At 50.5% G+C, this 22,221-nt stretch overlaps 6 protein-coding genes across 6 annotated transcripts; 4 read left to right on the top strand and 2 right to left on the bottom strand.

Moving 5' to 3' along the window:
* Positions 1-2,114: 2,114 nt before the first annotated feature.
* ALTATR162_LOCUS6801 (uncharacterized protein) lies at positions 2,115-3,905 on the top strand (the record flags this gene model as incomplete). The annotated part of the gene is made up of 4 exons (XM_043314423.1): positions 2,115-2,480; positions 2,530-2,772; positions 2,820-3,141; positions 3,193-3,905. The coding sequence occupies 4 exons, from the start codon at positions 2,115-2,117 to the stop codon at positions 3,903-3,905; spliced, it is 1,644 nt and encodes a 547-aa protein (XP_043170358.1).
* Positions 3,906-5,187: 1,282 nt separating this feature from the next.
* Positions 5,188-6,342, bottom strand: ALTATR162_LOCUS6800 (uncharacterized protein; the record flags this gene model as incomplete). Its single annotated transcript, XM_043314422.1, has 1 exon — positions 5,188-6,342. The coding sequence occupies one exon, from the start codon at positions 6,340-6,342 to the stop codon at positions 5,188-5,190; it is 1,155 nt and encodes a 384-aa protein (XP_043170357.1).
* Positions 6,343-7,833: 1,491 nt separating this feature from the next.
* Positions 7,834-9,552, top strand: ALTATR162_LOCUS6799 (uncharacterized protein; the record flags this gene model as incomplete). The annotated part of the gene is made up of 3 exons (XM_043314421.1): positions 7,834-8,020; positions 8,073-8,982; positions 9,048-9,552. 3 exons carry the CDS (start codon positions 7,834-7,836, stop codon positions 9,550-9,552), a joined length of 1,602 nt encoding a protein of 533 aa, XP_043170356.1.
* Positions 9,553-12,458: 2,906 nt separating this feature from the next.
* On the top strand, positions 12,459-14,694 carry ALTATR162_LOCUS6798 (uncharacterized protein; the record flags this gene model as incomplete). Its single annotated transcript, XM_043314420.1, has 4 exons — positions 12,459-12,854; positions 12,904-13,550; positions 13,606-14,196; positions 14,250-14,694. 4 exons carry the CDS (start codon positions 12,459-12,461, stop codon positions 14,692-14,694), a joined length of 2,079 nt encoding a protein of 692 aa, XP_043170355.1.
* Positions 14,695-15,637: 943 nt separating this feature from the next.
* Positions 15,638-17,461, top strand: ALTATR162_LOCUS6797 (uncharacterized protein; the record flags this gene model as incomplete). Its single annotated transcript, XM_043314419.1, has 6 exons — positions 15,638-15,646; positions 15,699-15,735; positions 15,785-15,920; positions 15,974-16,328; positions 16,406-17,273; positions 17,328-17,461. 6 exons carry the CDS (start codon positions 15,638-15,640, stop codon positions 17,459-17,461), a joined length of 1,539 nt encoding a protein of 512 aa, XP_043170354.1.
* Positions 17,462-17,581: 120 nt separating this feature from the next.
* Positions 17,582-19,321, bottom strand: ALTATR162_LOCUS6796 (uncharacterized protein; the record flags this gene model as incomplete). The annotated part of the gene is made up of 2 exons (XM_043314418.1): positions 17,582-18,412; positions 18,467-19,321. 2 exons carry the CDS (start codon positions 19,319-19,321, stop codon positions 17,582-17,584), a joined length of 1,686 nt encoding a protein of 561 aa, XP_043170353.1.
* Between the last annotated feature and the right edge of the window lie 2,900 nt (positions 19,322-22,221).

The following is a 22,221-nucleotide window of genomic DNA, read 5'->3' as shown; positions in this document are numbered from 1 at the left end:
GAGCTGCCTTGTTGGCCTCGGCTTGCTCGGCTTTTTGAAGCTTTTTAAGCTCTTGTTGTTGTTGTTGTGATGCCTAACGATCGCGAGCTCGTTGTACACTCCTGGGCGACCAGACTTTTGCTCCCCCATAGTAAACCTCGTCCTCATCAAGCTGGAGGGTGAAGGACTGCTTTGGTCGCCTCTCCTTGATGGCTAGGGACCGCTTAAGGCCCCTGACCTCACCGCGGAGGAGTGTATTTTGAGCTGCAATGTGGTGCAAACTTCGTTGAAGCTTCTTGACGTCCTTGCTGCTCTGATCCTTCACCTCACGGCGTATAATTGACTTAAGCTTGAGCTAATCCTCCCCGGAGAGTACTAACTGGCTGCTGTCAGAATCTGAAGCCTCCTTAGCAAACTTCTTGAGTACAGCGTCTAAGTTAGCTGGGTGTATACCGGTGGCTTCAAAAGACCTCTTAATAAGTGGAGGTTTGAATACAGAGGTCCAGGACCTCCAGAAGAGCGGGAAGAAGTCTCCTTTAGTCAAATTAAGCAACCCCTAACTGTCCTAAAGGTATCCAGCCAACTCAGTTGAGTAAGCGTTCGAGAGGGGTTTAAACATAACAACGTCAAGGGGTTGAAGCGTATAGGTAGCGTGAGGGGGAAATACAAACAAGAGGATCTTGTTGTCGTAGCAATACTCAATAAACTCCATAGTTACATAGGATCCGTAGCCGTCAAGAAGTAGTAATCGATACCCGGTTGAAGCGTGTCGTCTGGTCTCTCTTTCAAACACCCCCTTAAGCCAAGCTAACCCAATATCGTTGTTGCTCCAGCCAGAGGGAGAGGAGGTAACAAATACTGAGTGCTCCCCTGCTTGTATAGCATCAACCCAGCTTAATTAAACAGCTCCGTTAGCCCCCTAGAAGATGAGTGTAGGACTCAGAGGTTTGCCATCAGAACAAATACAAGCCATCACTGTTATCCACTCGCTAGAGCCATCTTCAAGTGCTTGCCTTACCCCTTTCTGCTCCCAGAGTCTCTTGTCAAATATACGCTTTGTTCTGCCAACTCGGCCAAGTTGAAAGCCCTTCTCGTCCATATTAAATATATAGATCGGCTGTATATCGTACTCCTCCATCTTTTCAAGGAGAAGCTTAAAATACAAGTTGTACTTAGCTCCGGAATCAGCTTTAGTCCGTTCCTTAGTCATGCCTTTGCTATAGCGAGAGATAAGATAGTCGAGATGCCAGTAGATAAACCAGGTAACCCAGCTTTTGGAGACCGCTTTGCCAGCCAGCTGACCGGCAAACTGCTGTATCATTGTCCTTGTAGGTGGCAAACGTCGCTCATTAAGTGTTTTGATATATTGTACAAGCTCGGCTTCGTGTTCTGGGTGGAGGACTTGATGCGCAACGTTGCGGGGTCTTGTTAGGCCTTGGTGCCGTCGAACGAGCGTACTGCGCTCAACACCGTACTTGGCAGCAACTTTGTTGTACGAGAAATCATCTCCTGGCTCGCGCGATTCTATTTCTTCAATTGCTTCTTAAATCGGATCCATATCGGTAGAGTTGTGGCGCGTTGAAGTTGTGTTGTTGATGGGGTGGGGTGGGGCGTTACGCGAACCTGTGCATTACGCGCACCGGCACTGTACTGCATCGCGACAAGGATAGCAGCCCACCTTTATGAAGGGACCAGTGGTTCTAACTGGGGAACGCACATGCATGCCCCGCACGGATGTGGAGGCAACTGCCGAAAGAGTACGTTCAGGATCATGGAGCCTGTAAGCACTACACTGTTGAGTCTCGGTTAGCACAGCAGTGGTCCAGTCAAAGATGGCTCCATAGTGGAGTTTCCCTACCCTTTTATATTACCATGCTGATGACCGCAGCCTCGCAGCCTCATTTGTGGCTAAGATGAGCTGATCGAGAACGGCTCGCAGCATAGAACTTATCGAATGCTAGCATCTGCATATATCTGCTTGGCTGGTGAGGTGGATTCAAGGTCGGCATGCACCCCAGCTCGCATGGAAATAAAGCCGTGGCCTGGAGATTCATCGCGCCCTGTAGTTTCTGCGGTGGTTTTCCATATCAGGAGTTCTGGGGCATTCTTTAATCCAAAGATTCCCTCCCGTCACCATGTCCCTCACACTTTATGCTTTACTGGCCGCCTTGGTAGCCGTGGCTGCCTACAGCCTACGTAATGTCGGTCGAAGGCCAGCAGACTACCCCCCAGGGCCACCTACACTGCCAATCATTGGAAACCTACATCTGATGCCAAAGGAGAAGCCGCATCTCCAGTTCCAGAAGTGGGCTGAGGAATATGGACCAGTGTACTCACTCATCCTCGGTACAAAGGTCATGATCGTACTGTCGTCGGATCAAGCTGTAAAGGATCTGCTGGATAAGCGGAGCAGTATCTACTCATCACGTCCGGATCTGTATCTTGGTCAGATCGCCAGTGGTGCGTCTGAAGGGGGCGGTGGATTGCGCATGCTTTTCATGGCAAGTCACTTGGAGATGCTCGCCTGAACATGGAGCTGATTTCAGATAGCCATACGGAGACACATGGCGCATGATTCGGAAAATTGTCCACAACAACCTCAACATCAAGGCGGCCAGGACATACGTACCATACCAGGAGTTGGAGAACAAGGCCATGCTCGTCGGATTCTTGGAGACTCCAGATCTCTTCACTGATCATATCCGTCGATATACCAACTCGTTGACTACGCAAATGATATTTGGTTTCCGGACTACAAGCATCGACGACCCCAAGTTGAAGCAGCTATACTCGGTATGTTTATCCTCGAGAGCCTTTTACTTTTCTTAACACCATCTCAGGGATTTGAGAAGTTCTCAGAAGTCTCGGGCAAGACAACGGCAGCCCTTCTCGATCTATTTCCCGTACTCCGAGCATTACCTGACTGGGCGCTTCCTCTGCGGAGATATGCGAAGAAACTCCACGAGAAGGAGCGTGAGCTGTACATTGGCCATTGGCTAAACGTGAAGAAAGCCATCAAGAACGGAACTGCGAAACCATGTTTTTGCCTCGATTTGGTGCGCGCCCAAGACGAAGAGAACTTTTCAGATGCGCTCGCTGGCTACGTGAGCGGTTCTTTGCTCGAGGCAGGATCGGACACCACGGCCGCAACGCTCATTGGTTGTAAGTGAACTACAACCAATACTTGGAGGACTTGCGCTAACTGTCCATGAGTCGTCCAAGCAATGATTCTCTTCCCAGAAGTAGCTCAAATCGCCCGCTCAGAACTCGACCGCGTTTGCGGCACCCGCTTCCCCAGTCTCGACGACTTGCCAAATTTGCCCTACATCCGCGGCTGCGTTAAGGAAAGCATGCGCTGGATGCCCACCGCCATCCTGGGCGTCCCCCACGCAGTCATCCGCGACGACGAATACATGGGCTATAAAATCCCCAAGAACGCAGGTGTAATGTGGAACGTTTGGACTATCCACAATGACCCCAAACGGCATCCTGATCCCCGCCGCTTCGACCCCCAGCGCTACTCTCACGACACGCAAACTGCAGCCGAAGCAGCGAATAACTCCGATGCGGCGAAACGCGATCATTTCCTTTTTGGGGCGGGACGACGGTTGTGTCAGGGTATGCATATTGCTGAGCGGTCGCTCTTCTTAGCTATTTCGAGGCTGCTTTGGGCGTTTGAGTTTGAACCGGGGAAAAGTGAGGATGGGGAGGTTATGTTGCCGGATGCTAATGATTTGACGGAGGGGTTTTTGGTTCAACCGAAACCGTTTTTGGCAAGTATTGTGCCGAGGGATGAGGAGAAGGCGAGGGTGGTTAGAGAGGAGTGGGGCAGGATGGGTGGTTTGCTGGACGAGGAGTTGCAGTGGAAGGTCTTGCCTGAGGGGCTTATCTGGAAAGAGTACGACAATGCTGCGAAAACGGCATGATTTTAGAGGCACTGGAGTATGCTCTCCCTGTTGATTGTAACGGTGTGTTCTGGAAACTAGAGAAGCTCATCGCACTCAACCAGATTGAGCTATGTCTTTCTCTCCACACCCTCGCCTCTTCAAGAACCTTCTCCAGGTGTAGAATTTTATCCCTAAACTGTACAAGGCTTCACATTTATCTACTAACAACTATTCCCTCTTGTTAATCTCAATCAACCCACTCGCTCATACCACTACTTTACTACAACATTGAATCGTCATACCGAAAGGGAAGCGAGGCGGTGATCCCTGGGCTGTACCAGCCAAGAAAAAGAAGCGAGTACCAGTCGTGCGTTACGACTGCCATACATGTGCTAATTCCAAAGATGAGAAGGATTTCCCTGACTACAACCCTTCCGCCAACTGCAAACATCTCATAAACACCTGTATAGCATGCCTCCAGAAGTACGTAGATACTCAGATCGAGAGCGCGAACGTAACGATAGGTGATGATGGTAACGGGACGTTCGGAATTCAGTGTCCAGAATATCCAGCGACCATGAGGGCCTGTTAACATCGAGATTGCCACTTCCGAGAAGATGTCTGCGCAATTCGAAAGACTCGGGCGGGTTCACATCGGCAATAATACACCAGGGTGGTTCTGGTGTCCATCTTTGTCTTGCAACGAAGGGAAAGTGCACGAGAGCGCATCAGATGGAGATGGAAGCCTGAAATTTGATGGGGAACCCAAGGTGACGGACATTTGCTGGTGTCACGAATGCGACGCAAAAGCTTGCGTGCCCTGCAACCGACCATACCATGAAGGCGAATCGTGCGAAGCGTACCGACTGCGCATCAAAAACCACGTCGAAGAGGAAGACGAAGCGCTGCGGACCATCGAAAGATATACCAGGCCCTGTCCTAGTTGCAGAGTGAGAATACAAAGGAGTGGAGGCTGTTATTGTATGCGCTGTAGGTAACCATATCGAGCTCTTGGCATTTTCTGGCTGACCCAAATAGGCAGAATTTGTAAAGACTTCAGGTGGAATGGCAAACAGATGGGGCCAGTCGCGACTACTGGAACGAAAACGAATTAAAATTCCAAAAAAATTCTCGGATGAAAGCGACTGCGAGCCCATGATGATCTGGAGAAAGGCGGACTTTCCTGGTGAGCGGTGCAGTCATGTCCAGAGACCGGTAGAGAGTATTACACAGGCTACAAAACATATTCTCAATAAGATATGATCTTCCGCGAGAGCCTCAATGCTCTAAACATATATTTCCTAGCACTTCACTCCATACATCACCTCTCAGGATGCCTATCGATCCACGCCGTATTTCCAAGTTCTCCAGAGAACGGATACTGGAATACCTTCTCCAGCGTCGAGTACGGCTCGTACTGCTTCTTATCCATAACAATACTAACGTTGCTCGCCAAGCGTGCAGTCTCGTTCCATCCTGGCCCGTAGTCCTTGTACTCCGCCATCGTAGTATTGAAGTTCACCCTCTTGTCTGAGCTACCCCACTCAATGTACCCGTTCGGCTGAATCGAATCATCAAGGTAGCAGTTGGCGAAAATGGAGCGATGTTGAGAGTTCCAGGGGCGACCAAGCGCGCATTTACCGGCTATGGAGAGGGAAGAGTTGGCTTTCTTTACGTCAGAGTCGTGGATGTAGACGCCGTATTTGTTTACGAAAGTCGTGTTGGTGCCCTTCCAGGCTGTAATGCCGCCGCCACAACTACGGAGTGAGACGAGACTGGACTGGATCCATGCTGTGCCGAAACCGTAGAAGAAGTCTGTTTGTCCGGCGATTTCGTTCTTGTAGAAGTATGCGTTTCCTAGTTTGCCGACGTATACGGTGTCTTGGTATGAATAGAATCCGCAGTAGTAGAAGCCGGTGTTTGCGTAGCTCACGGAGACTGCCAGGGCCGGGCCGGCTGAGTATGGCGCGTATAAATTGCTGAAGTCTATGTTGTACGCACGAAAGTCAGAGTTGCCGAAAGGTGTGTCTGCAGGTACGGGATTTCCGGTCGGGCCTGAGCCGGTCGTACTCGCGTTGAAAGTCGGCGCGACCGTGAGGACGGAAGTGTATGCGTTATCTAATGTAGATAGGCCTGCTCCGGTAGCATTACGCCATATCACGTTGACAGTGTTCTGGCTTTGGTCGTTTGGTGCTTTGGTTTGACCGAAGAGGTAAACGGGTCCAGGTCGAGTGACATTTACTTGCTCGGTATAGTTTCCAGGAAGGATCAGGATGTGGTGAGGTGTTGTGTCGTTTGGCAAACTCAACACTGCGGACTGGATGGTAGAGAAGTTTCGACCAGGGCCAACAAGAATTGTGTTCTTAGGGCAACCGTCCAGTGGCTTCTTGGTCGGGTACTGGCACACTTTGCGGTTTACTGTCGATATGGCAGTGCATGCCTCAAACAGGCCAAGGAGAAGCGTCGCCCAATGCATGGTGGTGAGCCGAGATGTAACGCGATTGTCCGAGACATGCAGAAGCTTGGCCCGCTCTTTATATGAACCCAGTGCATCCAGTACTCCCAGGGCTGGGGCTTCCATGTGGCTCGAGACATCCGTAATGCCCGGTTGCTGGTGTGCTCTTAGCACCATTATCAGCCGCAAGTACGCCTCTAGTATCAATTATCCGTTCGATGCCTCCAATAAGCACCATTATCAGGTATACCGAACGCGGGGAGTATCCACATGGAGAAATCCGGAGAACGTGGGGAAAATGGAGGAACATTATCCACCAATTAGCCCGAACAACAACAAGCCTCGGAAATGATCTCATGTCGTCAAAACAGCCGACAAACCGAGCTGTGAAGAGTGAGCGCGGCGAACAGTTGTCAAACACCGTTATGTATATCTGTGCCGTCCGTGAGGCTTTCGTGGCGTCGGTCAAGCTTCGGTGCAGCTCTTGTTGAAGCTTGTCCTCGGATGACGCGATGACGCGTCCATTCCATGAACATAACGTGACATAATCTGGAAGTTGCATGTTTTACCATAAGAGAAAGCGTGCATAGGTATGCCGAATGACTGTTGATGCTGAGCTGCGTCGCAAGCACGATGATGCGAGAGCTATTCCTTCGACAGGGCCGGCCTCTCGCTATCGGAGGCTCCTGTCGACATCGAAGTTGCATCGAAAACATTTAAGACGCTTTAGTGGACGTAGGGACTTCGATGCCATCGTGAGCTCGAGTAGTCGATCAGAATCCATCAGTAAGCAGACCGCCTGTGGTGTTGAAGAAGGGTGAGCCTAGTGTCCAACAAGGGTTGGCGCTAGAACGGAAATTACGGGCCACTAAGAGACACGCGAACGGCCCGGCCGACAGCCTTCCACTCACAACTACATCGTCAAACCTCATCTCATCGTGACTTACCAGACACTGTCAATCTTGCGCTACGAACGCCCCGATGAGATCTAGCCGCACTATCATGCGCGCTATCTCTGCCATATACGTTCGGTGACATGCTTTCGGCGTCTTCAAAAAGTTATACCCGTCGCGAATATGAGCGCAGTTCAAAGCATCGAGTTCGCGCCAAGTTCGATGGTGGTCGGCTAATAATGCCCAGCGATCACGACATCGCCCTTGACCTCTGTGCGCAGCGTTGAGAGGATCTACCAAGACATTCGAACCATCTATTTGCTTCACCTTCCTGTTCAGGGTTCTTGGAACAGGTCAGCTTTGGACACCACAAGCAACTTAAGCCTCGAAATGTTACAGCGTTTGCTGATCGCGACATGGTAGGAGTGGATTCGCAATCAATTTCGCGTGGCATGCTACAACAATGTTATCGCGCCATTGCAGGCGGCTATATGAGCCTAGAAGATCCCGGTTACCAAGTGGCCGTTAATCATCTGCACAACCTTTTCCTAGGACTCATCGGCCATACTTCGACCACGAAATTGACGCGAGCTACGGGTGTTCCTAGCAGAGTCCAAGCATGGCCGCGATCGCTGACGACGACGCGAAGGTAGCGCGGTATGCCAATGATGAGACCTCACCCTCTCCACCGGTCTACGAGGATGGCAGTGTACAAGAAGACAATGCTTATGTGTACGACGACTCTCAGAAGCTAGGCTACACAGCCACGGTCTTCGTGATCCTAAATAAGATGATCGGTACCGGCAGTACGTATTTTGCACACACATACGCTTGGGTTCTCTGCTTAATTATGTACAGTCTTCTCTACTCCTTCCGGTATCTTCGCTGTGACGGGATCAGTCGGTGTATCGCTCTTCCTCTGGATTATCGGCGGTATCCTCACTTTCTGTGGACTATCCGTGTTTCTGGAATTCGGACTTGCGATCCCACGTTCAGGCGGCGAAAAGAATTATCTGGAGCGCGTCTATCGTCACCCCAAGTACGTTGCGACATGCGTTCTTGCAGCACAGATGCTATTGCTCGGCTTCTCATCCGGCAACTCCTTGGCGTTCGGACGCTACGTGCTGTTCGCTGCTGGCTCAGAAGCGCCCGATGGTTGGGCGGCGCGTGGTATAGCCATCGCATGCGTGACCTTCTCGGTCGGCCTTCACGCCACGTTTCCGAAATGGGGTATCCGCCTCTTCAACGTCCTTGGCGTCTTCAAAGTCTTCATTCTCCTTTTCATCGTCTTCTCTGGCTTCGCTGCGCTGGCCGGCCATCTGAAGATCGAACAGCCGCACAACTTCGACAACGCATTCAGACTGGAAGTGGGTGATGGTTATGGTGGCGGCGGTGCCTACGGATACTGTCAAGCTCTGCTTCGCATCATCTATTCGTACAAAGGTTGGGAGAATGCCAACTACGTGTTGGGTGAAATCCGGAACCCAAAGAAAACCCTCTCTTGGTCAGCACCTCTAGCAATCGGCGGAACAACCATCCTATATGTCCTTGCGAATGTGGCTTACTTTGCTGCAATCCCTAAATCCGACCTCGCGAAGAGCGAAGTGATCGTCGCTGGTCTTTTTTTCCGAAACGTCTTCGGCAATAGCGCTGGAGCGCGCAGTCTCCCAGCTTTCGTTGCTCTCAGCAATTTGGGCAATGTACTTGCAGTCAGCTTCGCCCACTCGCGCCTCAACCAGGAGTTCGCGAAGGAGGGTCTGCTACCTTGGTAAAAACTCCCACATACGAGACTGTGTGTGAAACATACACTAACTTCGTAAATCGATATTTTAGGAGCCGATTCTGGGCATCGAACAAACCATTCAACGCCCCTGCGACCGCCTTGTTCCTGCATTGGCTAATTACAGTCATCGTGCTTGTTGCACCTCCCGCTGGTCCTGCGTACAACTTTATCACCGATCTATACACCTACCCCGGAGCATGGATCAACGGTTTCGTTACCGCCGGCCTCATCTACCTGCACTACAACAAGCGCGAGCGCTGGGAGTCGCCATGGCATACGTACCTTCCTATTGCTGTTCTTTACCTGGCCGCAAACATCTTTCTCGCGATCGTCCCCTTCATCCCCCCGGATGGTGATTGGAACGCGGAGGGCTACCCATACTACGTGTTTCCGGTTGTTGGTGTCAGCGTTCTGCTTCTGGGTGGGTTTTACTGGGCATGCTGGACAAAGATTTGGCCCAAAATCGGTGGGTACAAAATCGTCAGTGAACGCTACGAAGACGCTGAGGGCAACGAGCATGTGAAGTATGTCAAATTATACACGAAGCGCAAGTGAGCACCACGCAGGGAAGCTGTTTCTCGATGTGTTCCTATTCGGTGTATTTTGACCGTCGTCGTCGAACTGTATGTAACTAGTAGTGTCTGCGCATACACCGCATTCAACCGGGTTATACGTACTTTATCCTGTTGTGTACGATATGTATATGTCTCTGATGCATAACTTCCAATCCTCGTAACGTGCGAAAGAGTGTCAAGAGTGCTGGACGCTCTGTGAGGCAGACGCACTAGATACTTCAAGATAGAAAATGCGCATGAACGTTGAACTGCAGTGTTTCGATAGAGAAGTCTATGGTAAGCGTGTTGCAGTGACGCGACTTCGGAATGGCGCTATGATCTTTCCACGCAGATGTGGGAGGCACTACAGTGCCGGTGCGCGTAATGCACAGGTTCGCGTAACGCCCCACCCCACCCCATCAACAACACAACTTCAACGCGCCACAACTCCACCGATATGGATCCGATTCAAGAAGCAATTGAAGAAATAGAATCGCGCGAGCCAGGAGATGATTTCTCGTACAACAAAGTTGCTGCCAAGTACGGTGTTGAGCGCAGTACGCTCGTTCGACGGCACCAAGGCCTAACAAGACCCCGCAACGTTGCGCATCAAGTCCTCCACCCAGAACACGAAGCCGAGCTTGTACAATATATCAAAACACTTAATGAGCGACGTTTGCCACCTACAAGGACAATGATACAGCAGTTTGCCGGTCAGCTAGCTGGCAAAGCGGTCTCCAAAAGCTGGGTTACCCGGTTCATCCACCGGCATCCCGACTATCTCATCTCTCGCTATAGCAAAGGCATAACCAAGGAACGGACTAAAGCTGATTCCGGAGCCAAGTACAACTTGTATTTCAAGCTTCTCCTTGAAAAGATGGAGGAGTACGATATACAGCCGATCCATATATTTAATATGGACGAGAAGGGCTTTCAACTTAGCCGAGTTGGCAGAACAAAGCGTATATTTGACAAGAGACTCTGGGAGCAGAAAGGGGTAAGGCAAGCACTTGAAGATGGCTCCAGCGAGTGGATAACAGTGATAGCTTGTATTTGTTCTGATGGCAAACCTCTGAGTCCTACACTCATCTTCCAGGGGGCCAACGGAGCTGTTCAATCAAGCTGGGTTAATGCTATACAAGCAGGGGAGCACTCAGTATTTGTCACCTCCTCTCCCTCTAGCTGGAGCAACAACGATATTGGGTTAGCTTGGCTCAAGGGGGTGTTTGAAAGAGAGACCAGACGACACGCTTCAACCGGGTATCGATTACTACTTCTTAACGGCCACGGATCCCATGTAACTATGGAGTTTATTGAGTATTGCCACGACAACAAGATCCTCTTGTTTGTATTTCCCCCTCACGCTACCCATACGCTTCAACCCCTTGACGTTGTTATGTTTAAACCCCTCTCGAACGCTTACTCAACTGAGTTGGCTGGATACCTTCAGGACAGTCAGGGGTTGCTCAATTTGACTAAAGGAGACTTCTTCCCGCTCTTCTGGAGGTCCTAGACCTCTGTATTCAAACCTCCACTCATTAAGAGGTCTTTTGAAGCCACCGGTATACACCCAGCCAACCCAGACGCTGTACTCAAGAAGTTTGCCAAGGAGGCTTCAGATTCTGACAGCAGCCAGTCAGTACTCTCCGGGGAGGATTAGCTCAAGCTTAAGTCAATTATACGCCGTGAGGTGAAGGATCAGAGCAGCAAGGACGTCAAGAAGCTTCAACGAAGTTTGCACCACATTGCAGCTCAAAATACACTCCTCCGCGGTGAGGTCAGGGGCCTTAAGCGGTCCCTAGCCATCAAGGAGAGGCGACCAAAGCAGTCCTTCACCCTCCAGCTTGATGAGGACGAGGTTTACTATGGGGGAGCAAAAGTCTGGTCGCCCAGGAGTGTACAACGAGCTCGCGATCGTCAGGCATCACAACAACAACAACAAGAGCTTAAAAAGCTTCAAAAAGCCGAGCAAGCCGAGGCCAACAAGGCAGCTCGCCTTTGCAAGCTTCAACTACAAAGGGCGAAGCGTATTAAGCGGGAGAGGATCTAGGATGAGAACAGAAAGCGGAAGGCTGCAGAGAAAGCTAAAGAGACCTCCAAAAGAGCCTCCGCGACGCTCAAAAAGCTATACAATTGCCCCAAAAGGGTAAACGCAAAGCTCCAAAACCTCATAAGCCAGCTACAAAGCGTCAGAAACGTGTTAGGGGTAGTACAGCTTCTGTAGGAGCCCGGGTAGTTACACAGCCAGTTCCACCCCAAACCACCAGATCGCGGGTAATCCGCCGCCCAAAAAAAGATTTGGACTAGCGCAAAGTCTTCGCAGGCCAGTATATAGTATAAAACTACTTTTGCGCAATATTATCACGATTTGTTGAGGCGTTACAGCTGCAATACTCATGAAGCTGTTGTGTTGTGGGTGGGGCGTTACGCGAACCTGTGCATTACGCGCACCGGCACTGTAGTGTACGCGTTCCGACGCGCTACGCGTTCAACACTTTGCGCTCGACGCGGAGACACTATCTTCTCATCTTCCCATCTCACCTCCTACGTCGCAAGCTAGGCAAAGGGTTCTCAATGCTGCTCGCGAACTTATGCGAACGTCATAACCGCGACACCTCGATGATTACAGATGCGGATCCCATCGCGCATAGTTCAGTGCTCATTCGTGGCGTAACCCGGACAGGCAAAGGCTAGGCCTCCAATGCGCCCAAATATCTCATTCTTTACCTTAACATCCCAGGCAGCACGCAGTTGCCTGCGCTAGCGCACTAACGGCTCTTACAGTTCCACGATATGGTCGTCAATCGCAGCTTGTATAAAGCGCTATGGTATCCAGCTCTTGCTTCAGCACACATTTCATGCAGACCTGATCGAAAAATACGATTCTTTACTCACTCAATGACAACGATGGCTGAGACCTCTGTCAAACCAAAGAATGAATACCCTGGCCTTGGACTACCTCTACGGAATTGGGATTGGAGAAGCTATGGCTTCTATCCCATTGGTTCCCATCACAACTGCTATGGAAGCGAATCAGACATTATACCCGTTCGGGAGCTGGCCATGATGGACGTTATGGAGAAGCTTACCGACAAGATCGATTGGTACAAGAAGGTGTTCGATGACGATATCATCGCTAAGTGGCGCAAGGAGGCTTTGGCTATCCCTGATGATCACTTTTGGCAACTTGCCGTTGGTGCGAAGAGGCAGCATTGGACCCACGACGATAATCGACTCGAACTTCATAACGACTGGTGCGATTGCGAGCTAGAGAACATATTAGACGAGGCTACTTTTGACACTGTACGGTACTCCTTGCCCGCTTTTCGTCTTTATCACTAATGTCCTATAGTGTATCCAAGAGCTTCGTAGCAAAGCTAAGTACTACGAACAGTCCGGCATTATTCCTTGTCTGGACGCATTTGCTTCCGTGGCCAAATCTGACACGCTTGTTACGAGCGAGCTGCACGCAAGTCTGCGCAAAGCATTTGATAAGCTGAAATCGGACCATGCTGCTTCTCCTGACTGGCATCCCAACTCGAATAGTATGGTGCAAGATCTAGTACATCCATCTATGTACCCATTGGTTTACGGCCGTAGCTGTGGCTTTCACGAAGAGCACGTTGGTGTGGCGGACGCCATCGAGTGCTGGGCTGGCAAGGGCGAGACCATCCCACAAGAACCCCCTATAGAGCCTTCAGATAGAAACCGCTACAGTTACGGCGTAGGGGGCTCTGACATCCCGCCGGAATACTGGTCGCATACATATCAATGGCTGCCAGCCAACGTGGCTTTCCAGAACGATGGCAGCGTCAAGTTCACCAGCTACATCAATAACCTTCACCCTACGAGGTATCCCGACATATACCGTACCATCGAGAAGCTAGTTGATACATCGATCCCCATGTGGGACCAGTGCTTGAGACTGGCAGTCGACTACCATAAGTTTGAAGGGGCCGGCCGCATGGATACTCGCACCGGTAAACCTAACAATCCTGAGTAAGTCAGTTGAATTCTCAATAGCTATGCAAGTACTGATGTTCTGCTCTCACAGTGACACGAACGAGGACAACTGGATTCCCGATCACAAGGAAGCGTGTGCTGATGCAGAGGTCAGCGAAGGTGATCTAGAGGATAATGGGTACGAGTTTGAGTACGACACGGAGGAAGAGCGTGAAGAAGCCTTGTTGGAAGCCAAGTGGAATAATGCCCGCAAACCCCGCATGGAGCCAATCCCCTTTAACGACTTATCTTACAAGCCACAACCAGGCAAGCGTCTTGCTGATAGGTATCACGACTCGGGACTCCAAATCATCGTCAAAATGGCGTCGATTGAACTCACACCCGAGAAGCCTGAGTTTCCCGTTGGTGGATGGCATATCGAGGGGCAAATGAACGAAAATATTTGTGCCACAGCCCTGTACTACTTGGACAGCGAGAATATCACTGACAACAGCCTCTCCTTCCGCATGCAAACCTCTGCATACATGAACGACGAGGACGAATACAGCGTTGGACAAGACTCTTATCATTGGATGGAGCAGGTTTATGGCACCAACCTGGGATGTGGTAACTCGCCATGTTTGCAAAACTATGGAAACGTTCAGACGCGTCAAGGAAGGCTGTTGGCCTTCCCAAATGTCTTGTAAGTTGGCCATGATTTCGTTCGGATATGACACTGGTTAACGCGTGCGGCAGTCAACACCGTGTCTCTCCTTTCCAGCTCATCGATCCTACGAAGCCTGGGCATCGTCGCTTCATCGCACTATGGCTCGTCGACCCTACGAAACGTATTATCTCGACGGCAAACGTTCCGCCTCAACAGATGGAATGGTATGTCGATTCGCTACTCGGATCAAATGACAAGACACGCCAAGAAGCATTATCAAAGCTACCACCGGAGCTCATCAATCTGCTTGCGGAGAAAGGGTTCGCTAGTGTTCCTGCTGCTAGAGAAGCTCAGCTTCCCGAGGAGCTCATGGATTGCGTACGCAAATACTTCGAGGATGGGAAGCACTCGCTACCCATGAGTTCTAAAGAGGCGAATGAGCATCGCAAAAAGCTGATGCAGGAGAGGGGCGCGTTCGTCCAGGTTTCCGAACGGGGGTGGTCTGGTCAGACTTATAGCTTCTGTGAGCATTGAGTCATGGGTATCACTTGTTAAGATATTGAGTTGTAGCAAGAAATAGCAAATTTGCACATGTTCAATAGCTTTTCGAATCCGTTGAAATGCAATTACTACTGCTCGCGGCTTTCCTATCAGGCGCCTTTTTGGGTGGCAGCCTGAAATCAATTGCAAAGACACGAAGAGATTGGACTACGGAGCTGAGATCTGCTCGAAGGAAGGTAATAACTCTGTCGCGCATCATCGAGTCGTTTGATGTGACTGGTAAACCGTCACCGGGTAGTCAGTAAAAGGTTGCTGGATGAGCTTGTATGCGCGGTACCCTCGCTAGGTTGTGTCATCTTTGGTTTGGAGTCGTAGCTTTCGGTTCCTTGGTCGATGGTTTCACTCGCTTCTCGTTCGTTTTAGGAATCTACTCTGCGATCTTCGCGTGCTCGGTTGCGACCCCGGCCTAGGAGCGTGCACGGGACTCTAGTCTAGCTCCATGACAAACCCGTACCATCTCCATAATAAGTCCGTCGTATCTCCGCCAATAAGTCCGAGCACAATCGTCATCCTTCTGTCAGCCGCATTTGCGCGGCCTTGTGATGGCGGCGCGCCTCTGTCCTCTGTGGCCGTTGGCAGCTGGTATGCTTGAGAAGAGCACGACCCGCAGTCCTCTGCTACATCTAGCTAAGCGCTGGGTGTCTTAAAAAATTCCCTCCAATACGCTGACGGCCAAGAGGGCATCGCAACGTTGACAAGGGTACAGTCCCACAACGGGTAGTGGGATAGGTACTCGACTTGTGTCTTACAGAAGGATGACGCACCAAAGAAATATCCCAGATTTACGAGTACGCGTCGAGGATGACTTCATCACGACAATTGCAGGTCTGGAATCGTTGCATAAAAATGGCGCCCATTTTCCGGCAGGAAAGCTCCAGTACAAACGACTATAGATAACACTTCTGCACATACCAAAATGGCTTCTGTACGTGTACGCTTTGATGCTGATTACCTGGTAGCTAATAGAGCCGTTATAGCAAAATACCGATGCGCCAGTATACACTCTAGCTGAAGGTAAAGCCCTCGTGTGTGATTCTTAAGTCAGCTGCTCACAAGCATGCAGGACGTCCTGTCCAAGATCCAACGGTCCAGACTGTACTTCGAGGCTCGCCACTCAAGGGTGGTGGTCTCGCTCTACTCTCAGACACTCAGCTCATCGAGACACTTGCGCATTTTCCACGCGAAAGGATACCAGAGAGGTATATTAATGTCACGCATCCTCATTCATTCTTCACACCTTGACCGTTCGCAGGGTTGTACATGCAAAGGCTGCAGGAGCGTGGGGAGAATTCGAAGTCACCCACGATATCTCGCACATCACGTCCGCCAACTTCCTAAACAAAGTCGGCAAGAAGACTAAAGTACTAGCTCGACTATCCACCGTCGCTGGAGCGAAGGGGTCTTCTGACACCGTACGCGACATTCGAGGATGGGCACTGAAGTTCTTCACCGACGAGGGAAACTGGGATTTGGTTGGAAATGACCTGCCCGTTTTCTTCATCCGTGATCCCGTCAAGTTTCCGTCCCTGAACCGCTCCCACCAAGCACATCCGCAGACACATGTTCCAGACTCTACCATGTTCTGGGATTTCCACAACCAAAACCAGGTATGTGTGCTCGGTCAATCGGGACAACATCTGTGATGCGTCTCGTCATCTTCTCAACTCAGGCTAACGACATTCAGGAGGGAATGCATGCGCTTATGCAATTGTTTGGCAACCGAGGCGTGCCAGAGTCTCTGCGAAACATCACTGGCTACGGTGTTCACACCTTCAAATTTGGTAAACCGGAGGACGGGTCATTCAAATACGTAAAGATCCACTTCAAGCCCGATGCTGGCAACATCACCATGAAGTCAGCAGATGCGGTGCGATTGGCAGGCGAAGAGCCAGACTACCATGTAAAAGACATGTTCAACGCGATTGAGAAGGGTGACTTCCCCACTTGGACCATGATGCTTCAGGTTATGGATCCCAAAGAGGCCGAGAACTACCGCTGGAACATATTCGATGCTACTAGGATCTGGCCGCATGAGGACTACCCAGCCATTCCAGTTGGCAAACTCACGTTGAACAAGAATCCTGCCAACTACCACCAAGATGTCGAGCAAGCGGCCTTCTCACCAAGCACAATGGTTCCTGGTATCGGGCCATCAGCAGACATCATGCTTCAAGCAAGAATGTTCAGCTATCCAGACGCGGCTCGTTACCGCGTTGGTCCGAACTACCAGCAACTACCATGCAACAAGGCAAAGAAAGTCTACAGTCCTTACCAACGTGATGGCCCTATGAGGCTCGATGGAAACTACGGTGCTGATCCCGACTACGTCCGGTCATCTTTCCGCAAGATCCAGTCTGGCCCACCGGATGTTGCACACGACAAGTGGGTTGGCGAAGTGAGCCAATACACGTCGGAGGTCACGGATGAGGACTTTGAGCAGCCACGCAATCTATGGGCGTTGTACAAGAAGTGGGGCGACGACCAAATCTTCATTGACAACTTGAGCGGGCATATGAAGAAGGCGTTACCGCAGGTGCAGAAGGAGTCGATCAGTAAGTCGCTTTGTAAGATACTACCTTGAAGATTTGTAAGCTAACGACAAACAGAAATGTTTGCCAAGGTTGACAAAGAGATTGGCGAAAGGCTCGAGAAAGCACTGGGCGATTCATTGTCCATGAAAGATGTGGACCACGTGAGCGGGCCATATGGCTTACAGCCAACTATCGGCGGTGGATACTAGAGCAACAGTAGTAAACAAAACTAGTAATGCATGACATATTAATTTCCTTTCATTTACTTCGTTTGCTGTCATGACCATCCCTTGAAGTGTTTGTATCGCTAAAACATCAGACTTTTCAGATCAAACTCTCAAGCTCGCAACATTATCTTTCAAGAACCCGTATGTATCACTCCTGAAGTTATCATCGAGGTAACTGTTGCTGTTTGCTCCAAAGTTCACCAGCTTCTTCCCTTCACTCCATCTTGGCCAGTTCATCAGTCCGCTTCCCTCATTAGGATCCATATTGTAGATAAAAGAGTAGTAGTAGCCTCTAATGGACTTGGCAGCGTTGTTCGGCAAGATGCCGTTGAAGACTTGGAGGATATCCGAGCCATGGAACGTCCCTAGAATGGGCGTGCCGTAGTTGTATGTCGCAAGGTAGGACCATGACGGCACGGTTGGGCTGACTTGTGCGGCAACTTCCAAGAACACGCGACGGGTAAGAGTGAAGGTAACGTCGCCAAGGAGAGCGGAGACGCGCTTGAACTGCGGGTAAAAGTTGTTGAGCAGGCCAGTGCGGAAGGGCGAGCCGTCTTGCGTGATAGTTTGGTAACTGCCTACTAGTTGCTCGACTTGTGCTGGTGAGGCGTTGTTGAAGAAGATGGTTGAGAGGTAGGTCGTAATCTCTCTGGTAGTGGTGAGATTTGAAGTGAAAAGGCCGAAGAGGGTACCCTCGTCCTCTTGATCGCCAACGATAAAGGGTACCTTGGCGTACTTTCCAGCCTTGATCAGTGCATCGGGTGATGCTGTGAGGGCTCTTCCATCCGGTCGTGGTAGGTAAGAAAGATTGACGGTAAAGTAGCCCAAGATACCAGGGACGGTGTTGGCAGCATTGAGGAACTTCGTGTATGGAACTGTGCGGAGACACGCCAAAGTATCGGCTGAGCTGGCGCATCCAGCTGCTTCCACAACCTGTAATGGGTTAGCATCGATGCTGTGTTATCGGCATTATATTCGATAACATACCCTATCGTAGATAGCCTGGCCCTTAGGACAGTCCACGGGGTCGGCTGGAACGATCGAACCTGAGTTCATGATACCAGCCCTGAAGAGTGGCTTGCCGTTGTAGCTATTGTCACCGTCGTAAAGCATCATTTGATCTAATACAGAGATAGCACCTGCACTCTCTCCCCAGATCGTCACCTTCTCGGGATCACCGCCGAATGCAGCGATGTTGTCAGCAACCCACTGCAAGCCCAACCTCTGATCAAGAAGGCCCAGATTGGCGGAGCCGTCTGCTAGTACCTCTTTTCCGGGCATGAAACCAAAGCCACCCACGCGATAATTGACCGCAACAAAGACGATGGGCTTGCCTTGAGCGACTGATTCGGCTACAAGGCTGGTTCCGTCGTACATTGCAGTAGATCCGAGTTCAAAGCCACCACCAAAGATCCAGAATAGTACTGGTAGTTTGGCGCCAGCTTTCGTGCCAGCTGGACGTTGGACATTGATAGTAAGGCAGTCTTCTCCGGCATTCGTAATCGTTTGAAGGAGTGGCAGGTTCAATATGGTTCCTAGGATATTGGTGGGGATGTTCCTCTCATCTATGCTGAAGAAGAATTGGGGGCATGCTTTCGGACTGCCTGTACCATCAACCTTTCCTAGAGACGAAGTCAGGGGTTGAGGTGGTTTTAGTCGCAGCTGGTCGATCGGAGGCTGTGCGTATGGTATGCCTTTGAAAGACTCAACATTCGCGATATTGATGCCGGCGACCGTAGCTTGAGGTGATGGAGCAATGACAGTAGGATTTGCACGCTTTTCCAGGGGCGCTGGGACTGCAAGAGCCAAAGGAAGTAACGACAAGAGTGCTGTGAGCTTCATAGTGGAGTGATTGTACATTCAATGCCTGCTAGTTGAATCAAATGAAGACTTCGCACTTTGTGACTGCTTCAACCACCGCTGTCCAATGCGCGATACTTAACCATCTCGGTGAAGCAGATTTCACAAGCCAGGAGCTGATTTTCTCACGACGAACCTCGGACGGTACCCACGTCGACTGCGTCCGGTCGATGAGTTAATCGGAAAGACTGCACACGAGCTCGAAGTTCGCCGTGGCTGCAGATACATCCATGTTCCAATAACATCTTTCCGGATTTTTGGGTCGCAGATCGCACTCCTTATGGTGGGAGTGAGCTGCAACAGCCTTGTGTGACTGGTGTGGTGTGTGGAGTTAATCAATCTCGACCTATCAGAAAACACAATTCCAAGTGTCAGCCAGGGGAAAAAGCCTGAATAGGCTTGGATTCTTGGTAGCTGGCTTCCGGCGCCTATCCACTAGGCGGTGGATCATGAGATGTCGGCGCATCTAGCGGACGAGTCGCACGACACAAATCATGGTTTATAGTTTTGTAACCACACCAATCGTTGCAAAAGCCGTTCGCTTAATGTTTCTTTTTCGCGCTTTCAACAGTAGGCGGTTTGAGTTGAAAACACCATCTGCCAAACTTACTGCAACGGCGCCTGGTGTAAGGTCTTGATGCCAAGAACTATATGAACTGCCGGGATGCAGACGGAAGCATTTTCCCGGTCTATGGTGTATCGACTGAATCGCCGTCGTCCTCGATCTGTCGGGAGACCAGCCGGAAGCAGTTGGCTCGTATTCTGATGACGGAGATGCTGCTGTTCAGGGGTAACTGCTTAGTCCCGCGTGGACAAAATGCGGGGTATTCACGATGGGGTTCCCCACGATTTCGGCCAATCCATCGCCCGATGCATTCCTCTTCGATGCCTTACTGACCTAAGTAGAGCCTCGGTGCGCTGCAAAGATTGCGCAACATTGGGTTACATGTGAGAATGCTATGGGTGGTTTGGAGGACTCAGCGCACTACGTCAACCTTGAAATACATAGGCACAGTCCGATGACCGATAGACCTGAAAGCCAGTAATAGTCCTTGGCACTAGTGGAGCGTATTCTCCGTATTGGACACTTTTACACATCGAAGTCAACGGGATTTGCCGTGGCATTGGTAGAGAGGTGCGCTCTCCGAGATAGGATGAAAAGGTCAGAACAAGTGATTTGTCGCCGTCGCATATCCCGCACACTCAGCGAAGAAGCGTACAAAGATGGAGAAGGATGCTCTCAGTTTTCGAAGTTAAGAGTGATCATGCTGATAGTGGGATCGATGTCCAAAGCTCAGATGCGAAGAGATCGAGTTGTGGCTAGAGGCTAGAGCGGTATTACTAAGCAGCACAATCAATGCAAGAGGGAAGGACGCTCGAACTCTGACCTCAATCACAAACTGACGGAATCTTGGCACGAGATATACATTTGAAAGGAAGTCGATACGAAACGTCGTGGTGCTACTTTCGGCTGCACATGGTATACAACTTAGTATCAAAAAGCCCCTGGAGTTGATCTGATCATGTTAGTCTCATCTCCGCCATCTCCGCTCGCTATACCCGGCACACCAACTCAGCCGCAAGACGCTACATGCACGCGTTCGTCACGCGCTGCCACCACACCATGAATGACTATGGGCGAGACTTGCGCCTCCAAACTGATCGATCACAGCTATGCATGGTGCAGAGAGCTGGGGTAAAGAGAGAGCCTTGAGAACAAGTACATTCCTGGCCTGCACAGTGTCTCACTCCATTCTTTTACCTGTAGAGACGCCATGCAAGCTTTTGCTATGAACGGGAGGCGCTGTTGTTCTACGCAGTGCTCTAACTTTGCGTCACCCAAGGTAGTCCAGCTCGCCGCCGCCATCAGTAACTGGCGCAAGAGCCGTGGCGAAGCAGTGCTATATAGCGCTCCTATGTTAGTTTCCCAGTACATCTCGAACCTTATAGAACGTCCTAGGACTACTATATGCTAAGCGAGCTGAAGGGGAAAGAAAGCAAGACGACCTCATGGCAAGAGATGCATTTCAGCTCTTACTTTCATCCAATGTTGAGCTACGATCGTGTCGTGTGGCTGGCTGCATGTGCGTAATCAACCCCGCTGTTACTGAGACCATGGAAGATAAATTGGATATCTTCTTTCAACTCCTCATCTACACAATCGTTAGTTACACCCTTTTCAATGTCTTATCCCAGAGTCCAGGTTGAGCCCATCCATTATAATAGCCAATGTATCAGTTTCTCCGAATGGATCTCGCTGTTTACTTTGTGTCTTGCTCCGTTGATCGCTGTAAGTTGTTCTTGAGTCGACTTGTTTTAGCATCAAGATGTTGATGATTGTTCCGCCTCAGCATCTCATATCCGGGACGCCTACAGTATCGTATCTTACCGATCGACGCCCTAGGTGGCATGATTGGTTGTGCAGTTATAATCCGACATCTATAATCTGGAGATATGCTGCCATTACCGATCGGCGCGTTCGTGCTATCAGATGGAGCCGTCATGATCTAGCAGCTACCAATGCGATATTCTGGACCGCGAACGGATGGAATGGTGAGGAAGACATGGTCATGGCCTCTGCTTCGCATTGCTTGCGCTTTCCTGAGGGCACCCACGTAGAGGTGGCCTCATTGACGATGTTGAAGACCGTTGTCACAACACTTCAGGGTGTGTCGGCGCTCTACGTACTTATCGGTAGCATGTCCAGCGGCGAATATGTCGTTGATGTTATTGGGTTCGGTGTCGACACGCTCTTCTTCCCTTTGGCCATATTGGGTCTCCTGCGACTAAGCGCTGCGATATGGCTCACAGAGGACTTCGTGTACCAGCCAGACAGCTTAAGGACTATCCTGCCAACAGAGACTGCAACGAAAGTCATGACC

The sequence above is a fragment of the Alternaria atra genome (assembly GCF_907166805.1).
Source record: "Alternaria atra isolate CS162 genome assembly, contig: 25, whole genome shotgun sequence".
Taxonomy (NCBI): domain Eukaryota; kingdom Fungi; phylum Ascomycota; class Dothideomycetes; order Pleosporales; family Pleosporaceae; genus Alternaria; species Alternaria atra.
This window is presented reverse-complemented; position numbering and strand designations above follow the sequence as displayed.